This window comes from Podarcis cretensis, assembly GCF_951804945.1.
Source record: "Podarcis cretensis genome assembly, chromosome: 12".
Taxonomy (NCBI): Eukaryota; Metazoa; Chordata; class Lepidosauria; order Squamata; family Lacertidae; genus Podarcis; species Podarcis cretensis.
This window is the reverse complement of record NC_137181.1, coordinates 49,152,176-49,164,493: the sequence shown is the minus strand read 5'-3', so window position 1 is coordinate 49,164,493 and position 12,318 is coordinate 49,152,176. Positions and strand designations below refer to the sequence as shown.

Genomic DNA, 12,318 nt, shown 5'->3' with positions numbered 1-12,318 from the left:
TTCATTTGGAAGAAATAACCTGCATGGTTGGAATGATTGTATAGCTTGGGATCACACTATTTCATACAGGCAAGCAGCTATGCTAGCTTGCTACTTACGCATAGTGAGTAGCAATTGGCTTCCGATGTGCAAGTGAAATGGTAAACTTCATTTCTATCCTAGTTCACCCTCCCAGCCATCTGTCCAGTTTCAAGCCTAAATTTATCTGTTTCAGAATACTGTGTTGTGCCTTATTGCCTGTGCTCACTGTTAATTTCTAGGGCTGAGCTGCTACAATATTGCACTGATTAAGCTCTGTTGGCCCTTAAAGGCAAAAAGGATACAGAGCTGCGTCAGTAGTAAATGTGCTACTCTTTCCAGACTGCAAATAGAAGAGCTGGACAATCCAGTCAGTTTGCCCCAGCTTTTAATAGCTGAAATGGGCTCAGTGGGTAACAACAGAAAGACAGCTGGTTATGAACAGGACCAAAGGTGGTGTGATGGGGCAGGGAAGTAGGTGGGTAAACTGTTTCTTGAAGGACTTGAAGTTTGTACAATAAAGGCTCCAAATATGTAAAGTGAAAGTAGGAGTTGGGTGGTAAAATATGTCTTTTTGTAAACTGTAAGAGATCAATAAAGGCATGCCTTCATATTTGCTGTGAAAACCTTGTAATGACGTTAGAGGCCAGATAAAATTTAAACAGCATTTTCTGTAACACAAATGTTAATGTTTCTTATAGGCTGGTACAGAAAAGAGTTTTCTCTGCAAGTGTTCGTTTATTGAAATCTACAATGAGCAGCTATTTGACTTGCTGGATTCTGCCTCAGCTGGACTCTTCCTCAGAGAGCACATCACAAAAGGAGTATTTGTTGTTGGTGCAGTGGAGCAAGTGTTGACTTCAGCTGCTGAAGCATATAAAGTATGCTCTTTTGATAAGTAGAGGTAGACATCCTTGCATGTTGCAATAGAGGCAGCACTCATTGAAGTAGCAGTATTATGATTTGAAGAGCTTAACTAAAAGAAATAACTTGGGCTTCTTATGCTTGTTTTGTACCTTTTGCCCTTCAGCTCCCTTATGTTGGGCTATTTATGTTCTGCAATAAACACTCATTCCTGCAGCTCAACTTCCAGTGCCCGGGATGCAGAAGGCATGTGCAATGCATTAAGTGTGCATGAGAACTTTTCACACTCACCTTTCCAGCAGCAGAAACACTCTTGCACCAAAATCCACTGCACAAATTGGGACTATCTGGAACAGTATTTCACAAGGTGTGAAAGACTGTCTCTGGAAGGGGAAATCATCAACCTGGCTCATGTGTACATCGATATACACATAGGAACATCATCAAATGACATCTTTTCATTGTAATTTACATTCAAAAGCACAAGAATAAGAATTTTTAAAAATAGGATGGGAGACTTGGGAAGCCATGTTATAAGTTCCTTTTGAACTGGGATGTGTAAAACATGCATCATTGCCTACAAGTAAGATGTTAATTTAACACTTCTTGCAGATTAGGATTAGAAATAGAGGGGATCTTTTGTTAACACATTTAAGATTAGCACTATAATCCCAGTTGTGACTTCAAAATAGCTTAAGATAAAGTTGTTGAGCCTGTTCCATAATATATTGTAAATGCTACTCGTATCTTATTCTGACTAGGTGTTAACAACGGGCTGGAGAAATCGTCGCGTAGCGTCTACCTCAATGAACAGAGAGTCCTCAAGGTCTCATGCTGTTTTTACTATCACGGTCGAATCAATGGAGAAAACCAATGACGTTATGAATATTCGATCATCTCTGCTGAATTTGGTAGATTTGGCTGGATCAGAGAGACAAAAAGATACTCACACAGAGGGAGTTAGGTTAAAGGTTAGTGGCGAAACAGTGCATTCTTGGTCAGTGGGAATTGGAGCATGCAGAAAAGGGTTAACTCCTCCTGGAGACAGAGTCCATGCGCTTGTATAACGCATGCTCAAGCACACTTCACAGTAACACCAACTTGGCATTCACTTTTATTTTCTTTTTTGTTCTAGGAAGCAGGGAACATAAACCGTTCATTAAGTTGTCTGGGCCAAGTGATTACTGCACTTGTTGATGTGGGCAATGGAAAACAGAGGCACATCTGTTACAGGGACTCCAGGCTCACTTTTCTACTACGGGTAATGTGTACCATTAATTTTTAGGACATTGGTTTTCAAAAGACAAAATGCTTTTGACTTTTATATTATTCAGATGTCTTACTTGCGGTATGTTGTCCTGGAAAATCAATGATTACTACAATCTGTTGCCGTTGGCCACATAATGCTAAGCCACAAAGTTTTGCTTATTAAGCTATTCTGTACACAAGCTGCATGTAGATTTACACAGCCGAAGAGTGTTTCCCTCGATCCTCCTTCATACAAGCTAGTAAACATTGCAAACAGGCTACTTTAGTGTTATGTCTGAATCTGGGGTCATGGATTGTTTGATCATAATAAATCACGTAATAATCCAACAGCAAGCTTTTGTCTAAAGCGGGCTAGCAATTGTGGTTTGTTATGGCGAAACAAGCCATGATTCCAGGTTTGGATATACTGCTAAACTAGCCCCTTTGTGGTTTCTTTACCTGGTTACATAAGTATTCAGGCTGCTTGCACTCACATACAGTATCATCATAAACCAAACATAGTGGCAATACATATGTATGTGGTGATATTAATCTTGCTTTAGAGCATCCTGTCACACTGTTCTATTGAAAGTGCCCCATCAGAATGTTAAGTCTTGAAGCAACACAGTCGCCTAAAACAGTGGTCTTACGAGGAGGGCGTTATCCTCCCCAAAACAAGGGTTAGTAGAAGAGGAAATAGTTTGTGTTTCTATAAACACTAGAATTAGTTAAACTATGTGCTTTTAAAAGTGCTGTATCTCAAAGTAATTTTTATGTCTTCAAACAGGATTCTCTTGGAGGTAATGCCAAAACTTGCATCATAGCAAACATTAATCCAGGTTCCAGATGTTTTGGTGAAACCTTGTCCACCCTTAATTTTGCTCAGAGAGCCAAACTGATAAAAAACAAGGTATTTAATTGGGACAGAATATTACATTGGCTATTCAGTCACCTTATTTTTCTTCACAAATGTACATAGTTGTAAGCAATTTCTTTGTCTGAAAGGGTTCTTTGGCAGAAAAAAAGTTTGCTAAATCAAAATAAATATTGTGAGTATTTCTGATCTATTTCAACTCTTATAATACTATGTTCTTGCTAAGTCTTAATATTCTAATCGTGAAACTGAATAGACCAAGAGGGAGAGGGAGAGACTGCAGTTGCAGACATTTAACAAATACCTTGTCTCCTTCAAATTACTGAAAATTCTATCATTTGCTGTACAGTGCTACCTCGGGTTAAGTACTAAATTCGTTCTGGAGGTCCGTTCTTAACCTGAAACTGTTCTTAACCTGAAGCACCACTTTAGGTAATGGGGCCTCCTGCTGCTGCCGCGCCGGCAGAGCCCAATTTCTGTTCTTATCCTGAAGCAAAGTTCTTAACCTGAAGCACTATTTCTGGGTTAACGGAGTGTGTAACCTGAAGTGTATGTAACCTGAAACGTATGCAACCTGAGGTACCACTGTATTAGGAAATGGGTTGCATTCCTTTCTAGAATACATGAGGTATGTTTCACATTTTTAGCTGTGCAACATACAATTCAATGATAATTACATGAGATAGAAGTTTTCTATTCACTTTGCACTTTTAAAACAGTATCAGACATTGTGGAACTTGCATAAAAATGAAGAAACAGTCTGAAGTTCCCTTCTTGCAGTTCTCACAACCAAGACACTCAAGCTTCCTGGCCTATAACAACTCTCTGTGCTAAACCTTTACAGTGTGCATCTATTAAAAACTCCCAATCACAACTGATAGACAGAGTTATGTGCATCTTATGCAAACACATGATTCACAAATTTATAAATGTGCATATGTGTACTATTGCTTCTGCCAACATCAACTTTCAAAACCTTCCTAGGCTGCAGAGGGAAATAGGGCCACAAGTTAAGGGGGTGAAGGTAGCGAGAAATGCGGGCCTTGGGGTCAGTAGTGTTAGTCATGAGTAGGGGCAGCATGTAGGAAAACAGAAAAAGACTCCCTAAACTTGTTTCTGCACCTTCACAAAGCAAACCTATACATTTTTCACTCCTCATGTGAAGCCTTGCATTAAGAACATGTTTTTCTAAAAGAAAAGAGCTGAGATCAGGGAAAGGCTAAATTCTATAACTGATTTTGTAAATGCATAGAATATATGCTGCCATGCTAGTATATAGTCTTCATTTTCAATATTATTTTCTTTTTAACCTATTATGTTTGAAAGTGAGAACAACGCATTCTAGTTGGCTTTGTCAGTAAGATTTGAATTATCCGATCATCAGGCACGTGTGTTTCAGTATTTTAAATTTTCTATTTAAGGCTGTGATAAATGAAGACACCCAAGGAAATGTGAAGCAGTTGCAGTCTGAAGTGAAGAAACTGAAAGAGCAGCTTGCTCTGCTTAATTCAGGGCAGTCTCTGCAAGATGCTTCTCTACCTACAGGTAAAGCCTATCCCCTTTCCCCCCTTAAAACTGGTGTTTCAGGATGATTTGTTTAAGCACTCCATTTGTTTTCCATTTTAAAAAAAACCCTCAAAGTTTAAAAAAATAAAACACGACTTTTGTACAGGATCAAACTTAATTCATGCTCCCAATATATCGCAGAAACAGAATGTCGTAATAGAAAACTAGTTCTCTGTATTCCAAAATGGCACCTTCCACAAACACAAGAGCGGAGGTATCAGCAAGAGCGGAGGTATTCAGAGAACCAAAGTTTGCAGAACTACAAATAAATCTTTAGTGGGGGAAACGAAAACAGTTCGTTGAGGACTGAGTGTATTTATATTCTTACCAAACCTTTCTTCCAAATTGCTGAGGGTGGTTTTCAAAGTCTCTCTCTTCCTGAGCTCCCATATTATCCTCATAATAACCCAATGAGGCAAGTAACCCAGTCACCCAGTGAGCATCATGAATAAGTGAACCTGGATCTGTGCTCAGTAGACACAGAATTCTGGCTGGTGTTGGAGGAAGAAAGGGAAATGAGGTGGATAGAATGGTGTTATAGAAGAGAATATGACTAGTTGACTAGAATTCTGAACAGAAACATTCGATACCACAACATGTTATTGCATGTCCCATTTTCAGATCACGATTTGGTAGAATCCTTTAATAGCTAACATTTTGTTTTCACTATGGTTATTAACACAGAATTAATGTGTGTAAGGGACACGGGTGGCGCTGTGGGTTAAACCGCAGAGCCTAGGACTTGCCTAGGTGGTTCAAATCCCCACGACAGGGTAAGCTCCCGTCGCTCAGTCCCTGCTCCTGCCAACCTAGCAGTTTGAAAGCACGTCAAAAGTGCAAGTAGATAAATAGGGACCGCTCCTGTGGGAAGGTAAACGGCGTTTCCGTGCGCTGCTCTGGTTCGCCAGAAGCGGCTTAGTCATGCTGGCCACATGACCCGGAAGCTGTACGTCGGCTCACTCGGCCAATAAAGCGAGATGAGCACCGCGACCCCAGAGTCGGCCACGACTGGACCTAACAGACAGGGGTCCCTTTACCTTTAATGTGTGTAAACTGTAGATATCTATCACTACAGCTCAGACAATGCAGGAGCTTACGGTGAATTCTTTTGCATATTTGCTAGGGCGTAACAGTCTGATCTGTGCATGTCACGTTGAAAGTTAGTCTGGATCCAAATTTTTGGGGACTAAATTACACCCGCAATTCCCATTCATTTCTGTAGTTACTAAGTAACAAACAGGCAGCAGTTCTTCACCTGGAAGTAAGGCCCGTTGAATTAGGTGGCATGTACCACAAGGTAGACATGGTTGGAATCATAACCATGGTATTGAGCCAAGCAACAATGTTTGTGAAACTTATCCTCAACTAAATGTGGGTATGATTGTTGCTTTAATGGCCAATTCTGTGCAAATGCAAGGATTCCAAATTCTGCACAGAATCAAACTGAATCCTTTGGAACTGACTTCTTAGTAAACACATTTAGCATTCTGTTGTATTTCAGTTATGCTTAACTGAAATGTTCAACAAGCTTTTGTATTTAAACATTTTTTAAAAAATATAAAAATCCAAACCTCTTTATCCTGAATCTCTTTTAAATACAGTTTTAGAGAAGAAAGTTTAGCCATAATCATAAAATGATAATGTGTACTTCAGCTATATCATATTAAAAACCAGCGCTAAATATCTCAGTTGACACACAAAATAGACAAATAAATCTAGGGAAGTGTAACCTAATGTATTTTGTTCTACATTCTCTCTAAGCTACCTTCACACGTGATGCAGGAAATGCAGATTATCTGAACCATTTTCTTGAAGCAATGCTGTTATTGGAAAAAGCTGAAAGTGAAAGAAAGGTAAGAATAGGAATACTATGGTACAGTGTTAGGAAAGGTCCAATTAACAAAAATATCTTTGCCCTGGAACAATAATTTGTCCCTTTCTTAAAAGCTGAACTAATTTATTTATATGGCTCCACACATACACCCCAAATCAGTTGAACACAAATGTTGAGAATGTGTGAATAGCATATTAACATAAGTTTGTGTCTTCATTTAATGATTTCTGTTGATCACATCTAAGAGAGGGTTGGACAAATATCCTCTTCATTATGAATGTGTCATGATGCTTTTGCTTCCTGCTTAATCGGCTGCCTTTACTTTTAAGATGCTGTTAGAAAAAGTTGCCCAACTAGAAGAGCTGTGTGTCAAAAAGGAGAAGTTCATTCAATCCAATAAAATGATAATTAAATTCAGAGAGGATCATATAACTCGCCTGGAAAAACTACATAAAGAGGCTCATGGCAGCTTTTTGCCCAGTGAACAAGAGAAGCTCTTTGGGGAACTGAAGGAGGAGCTGAAGATTCTCAGAGAACAGGTAGCTGTATTTTTGTTTAATGTATTACCCGGATCAGGCCAAACATCTGTCTACTCCGGCATTCTGTGGCAAGCCAGATGCCCCCAGAAAGCACATTAATTGAGCAACAGTCCTTTTCTGTTCTTGTCTTCCTACAGCTGTTATTGAGAAGTATACTTCTCTAAACATGGAGGTTAGCTGTTGTGGTTAGTACCCTTAAAAGTTCTACACACAAATTGAAAGTAGGTTTTTTGGCCAATGTACACAGCTGAACCAAAAAGAGACACACTTTTACGCTATCCCTGGTATTAAACTTAGATTGAAAAACTTTTAAGCTGATTTCAGCACTCTTTCGTAACTCATGGATCTTAATTGATTTTGAAGGTTTTGCATTTCTTTTTGTGGTTGTTGAGTTGATTTTATAATTTATAATCTATATAATTCTGAAAGCACTTATTGAAAATCGGCTTCTGTTTTTATTAACATGTATTGACTTCAGCTGGATGCAGCAAACAATTTCATCCAAGCTAATCTGAACTACTTAACCAAGTATGTTCCAAAGCAGAATGTTCCAAAGAAGGATGTACTTGTGCATTTTATATTTGACTTCCTTTAGTAATGTTTTCTTTTGAAATGTTTCAAGACTGTTTTGTTTTGTTAACTTTGCTGCATTCAATATGCATTCTGTAGTTGGCCTCCTTTGTGATGTTTTCTTTTGAAATCCTTAAAGACAATATTTAAGGATTGTTACATATATTGTTTTGGATATACACTTTATACAGGATGAGTCTTTAAAAAGAGGCCCCATGGAACATGTGTACTCTGTATCCACGGGGCCTCTTTTAAAGCACTCGCCTGGTATTTGACTTTCTTCTGTAATATTTTGTTGTCAATTGTTTTGTTTGATGCTTTAATGTGGGTTGTAAACTCCTTTGAGATCCTTTTTCTTTTACAGTGGTGCCCCGCAAGACGAATGCCTCGCAAGACGAAAAACCCGCTAGACGAAAGGGTTTTCCGTTTTCGAGGCACTTCGCAAGACGAATTTCCCTTTGGGCTTGCTTCACAAGACGAAAACGTCTTGCGAGTCTTGCGATTTTTTCCGCTTCCCCCCCCCCTTTTTCTAAGCCGCTAAGCCGCTAATAGGGTTGCTTCGCAAGACGAAAAAACCGCTAGACGAAGACACTCGCAGAACGGATTCTTTTCGTCTTGCGAGGCACCACTGTACATATAAAGTGGTATAGAAATGAAATTAATAATTATAATAGGATCAAATAGGACACAAGCCTTTCAGAAATGTCATGTGGGCCATAGTGTAAAAATGTGCAAGGAAAAGCATACAGTGGAACCTTGGTTTTCAAGCGTCTCAGAAGCTGAACGTTTCGGAACCCGAACACCGAAAACCCAGATGTAATTGCTTCCATTTTCAAACACGCCTCAGAAGTCCAACGGCTTCCAAGGCGCATTTCTCTATTTTTTCAATTGAATTCTCCAACCACCCACTGTGCCTTGGTTGTTGAACGTTTCAGAAGTCGAGCCATCTTCCGGAACAGATTACATTCAACAACCGAGGTTCCACTGTACAGTGGTGCCCCGCAAGACGAATGCCTCGCAAGACGGAAAACCCGCTAGACGAAAGGGTTTTCCGTTTTGGAGGTGCTTCGCAAAACGAATTTCCTATGGGCTTGCTTCACAAGACGAAAATGTCTTGCGAGTTCCTGCGGGGGTTTTTTTCCTTTCCCCCCCCCCTTTTTCTAAGCCGCTTATCAGCTGATCCGCTAAGCCGCTTATCAGCTGATCCGCTAAGCCGCTAAGCGGCTAATGGGCTTGCTTCGCAAGACGAAGAGACTCGCAGAACGGATTCTTTTCGTCTTGCGAGGCACCACTGTATTTAGTTTTGATGTTCGTTCCCTTTTGTGTGCTAGGAAACTTTTTAAAGAGAGCCTAATAAAAGTAATCAGGATTTTTAAAAATTAAAATCTCCTGTACTAATATAGCAACACACCTGTTCGGGTTTTGAGGATTGTTTATATCATGAATTAACAGAATATGTGTTATGTACAGGTGGAACAGCATCCACGTGTTGCAAAATATGCTATGGAGAACCATGCCCTTCGAGAGGAGAACAAACGACTTCGCTCCCTGCAGTCGGTGAAAAGTGCCCAGGATATTGATGCTCAGGCAATGGCAGAGTTGGAAAAAATATTTTTAGAAGCTTCAGGTAGAGAAAGCAATAAAAGAGGTATGAAAAAGTTGAAATGCATTTTTCATATATGAAGTTATATTTTTTTAAAGGTTCTCTACTCTGATCTCATAGTTAAAGCAATGCTGTTTCAACATTTTTCTCCTCCAAAGCAGTGCCCAATAAATTCACTGGCATTTTGCTTTCAGGTTTGATGGATTTTATGTCTGTTCCTTTGGAGGACGTTACTAGGCTGAATGAGTCATATACTGATAAACATTGTGATTAGTAACTGTGGCGGCAGTTCTTGTCAAGACAGACTGCTTCAAATGAACATACTGCAGTCGGGCTGATCTCCCTCTGCAATGCTTTCTGCATATTTTAAAAGGCAATTGTCTGCCTGGCATCATGTTGAAGATCTTGTGAATTAATAGGAGCTAGTTGCTGATAGAATAAAATTTTATGCATACAATGAAGGAAAGTTAGAAACGGCTGCCTGAAATATAGAACTGTAGAGTTGGAAGGGACCCTGAGGATCATCTAGTCCAACCCCCTGCACTGCAGGAATAGGAAGTTGTCCCAATGCAGGGATCGAACCTGCAGCCTTGGTGTTACTAGCACCACCCTCTGACCAGCTGAGCTATGCAGTTGCATAAACGGTGTCTGGCATAATATGGCCTAGAACAGGCATAGGCAAACTCTGCCCTCCAGATGTTTTGGGACTACAACTCCCATCATCCCTGACCACTGGTCCTGTTAGCTAGGGGTGATGAGAGTTGTATTCCCAAAACATCTGGAGGGCCGAGTTTGCCTATGCCTGGCCTAGAACAGTGTTTCCCAACCTTTGGTCTCCAGCTGTTTTTGGACTACAATTCCCATCATCCCTGACCACTGGTCTTGCTAGCTAGGGATGATGGGAGTTGTAGTCCAAAAACAGCTGGAGACCAAAGGTTGGGAAACACTGGCCTAGAACACGGCTGCACAGATGAACTCTGCACTATTAACTCCATCATGGGAAATATTTCCTTTGGAGATGGAATGTCATCACAGCTCCTTGCAGGAACAAAACTGATTCATTTGAACTTCCTACTATGAAAAAGCATTACTTAAAATATAAATATCCTAAGTTTTTATTTCACAAAAGTATTACAAGGTTTCAAAGAAATAATAGTAATTTTATTATTTATATACCCCATCCATCTATCTGAAGGGACTGTCTGTACAGGTGTGGGCATAGCCCACCTTACAGTGCCATGTGGTACAACCTGGGCATACTTACCGGCTGTTTTTGAGAACTAGGGTCAAGGCTATTGTATCAAAGTGAAAGCACACATTGAGCACCTTTTTGACTTAATTAGCCAGTGGTGCAGGACAGCAAAGCCATAGATGTAAAAAAACACGTGACAATTGTTCACTATGCATTCAGAAACAAAATCCAATACATTCTGTAAAGAGAACAATCTTTGATTTTATGCAGGTTTAAACGTAAAAAAAAATAAAAATCATTGCAGCTTTCATATGCTGCATGGACAGGTGAAGGTGTTCGCTTTCGCACATCTAAGAAAGCGTACATTTTTAAATCCCAAGCAGGTCAGCAGATGTGTTCTACTGCCTCGTCAACAGACAGCAGCTCTAGTGAAAAGCTGAAGGAACGCCTCCTCACTACACAGAGCGAACTGGCAAGTTCCAAACAGGAACATGAAGAATTTAAAGAGCTAACAAAGTAAGATGAATCTGTGTCCTAACATTCTTCCACGAAATACCCTCCCCTGAAAATATAAGCAGATGTTTATCAAGGGGAAAATTCTGGCTCCAACCAGAATTTCTAAAACCATATTTCTAAAAATATGGTTTCCTCAAGCCAGAAGTTAAAAGCATCAACAAGCCTTGTGTCTAACAAATGCGTGGGAGGAGGTTTTTTTTGGGGGGGATGTTTCCAATCTAAGCAGAAGACACCATCATGAATCTTGCTGTGTTTTTCTTTTTTGAGATTTTTTTTTCTTAATGAGAGTCATTTTAATAAGATAACCATGTTTGATTTCATGATGCATTTGTTTCTTTAACAGGAAAAAACAGATAGAGCTTGAGTCGGAACTTCTGTCTCTGCAGAAGGCAAACCAGCATCTTGAGAAAATTTTAGAGGCAACTAAGGCATGTAAACGCCAGGAAGTCTCCCATCTTAATAAAATACACAGAGAAACTTTAAAGGTACGAGGCTATGATAAGGAAAGCTAATTTAGCTGTTTAAAATATAAGGAATGTTAATGATCTTTGTGCAAAAAGAAAATTCTCATTTAGGGAGTGCATGCATTAAAATCCACATTTTATAATAGGGATGCACTGTTTCATAGATGAATGCTATTTGAGAAAAATAAGGAAAGGAACCTGGAATTCAGATGTCTGAACACTACAAAAGAGCTAAGGAGAGATTCAAGCAAACTGAGAGTGCTTGCACTTGTTTTATTTACATACAATTTTGGGTGATTTCCCCTCCCTCAGCAACCTCATATGCTCCATCCTGCACTGTTCAGGAGGGCTTCCTAACCCAGCAGAGAGGCAGGGGGCAGGAATATGCCTGCAAGAGGAGGCAGGGCAGGAAAACTTTCATCTCATGAAGTTCCTTAACTTTACTTACCATATGACGGAAATCCTCTAAATTTACTTAATAATAATAATAATAATAATAATAATAATAATAATAATAATTTATTTATATCCTGCCCTCCCCAGCCGAAGCCGGGCTCAGGGCGGCTAACAACAATAAAATAAGACAACATTTTAAAATCATTTCATTAAAAAATTACTTCAAATCAAACTGATGGCAACCATTGGGTAGATTGCCAAAGGAGGGAGTCAGGCTGTGCCCTGGCCCAAAGGCTTGGCGGAACAGCTCTGTCTTGCAGGCCCTGCGGAAAGATGTCAAGTCCCGCACGGCCCTAATCTCTTGTGGCAGAGCGTTCCACCAGATCGGAGCCACAGCCGAAAAAGCCCTGGCTCTAGTTGAGGCCAGCCTAACCTCTCTGTGGCCTGGGACCTCCAATATGTTTTTGTTTGAAGATCGTAAATTCCTCTGTGGGACATACCAGGAGAGGTGGTCCCGTAGGTACGAGGGTCCTAGGCCATATAGGGTTTTAAAGGTTAAAACCAGCACCTTAAACCTGATCCTGTACTCCACCGGGAGCCAGTGCAGCTGGTATAGCACCGGGTGAATGTGATC

The 12,318-nt window shown here is 40.0% G+C and overlaps 1 protein-coding gene across 1 annotated transcript in view; it reads left to right on the top strand.

Annotated features, from left to right (window-relative positions):
- KIF15 (kinesin family member 15) overlaps window positions 1-12,318 on the top strand; it is a 44,940-nt gene that overhangs the window by 7,460 nt on the left and 25,162 nt on the right. Inside the window, exons 7-16 of the mRNA XM_079947167.1 lie at window positions 720-899; window positions 1,644-1,853; window positions 2,018-2,143; window positions 2,918-3,040; window positions 4,426-4,549; window positions 6,332-6,423; window positions 6,734-6,943; window positions 8,984-9,161; window positions 10,692-10,824; window positions 11,168-11,309. Of these exons, the coding sequence (XP_079803293.1) occupies window positions 720-899; window positions 1,644-1,853; window positions 2,018-2,143; window positions 2,918-3,040; window positions 4,426-4,549; window positions 6,332-6,423; window positions 6,734-6,943; window positions 8,984-9,161; window positions 10,692-10,824; window positions 11,168-11,309 (1,518 nt within the window). The remainder of the gene's footprint in view (window positions 1-719; window positions 900-1,643; window positions 1,854-2,017; window positions 2,144-2,917; window positions 3,041-4,425; window positions 4,550-6,331; window positions 6,424-6,733; window positions 6,944-8,983; window positions 9,162-10,691; window positions 10,825-11,167; window positions 11,310-12,318) is intronic.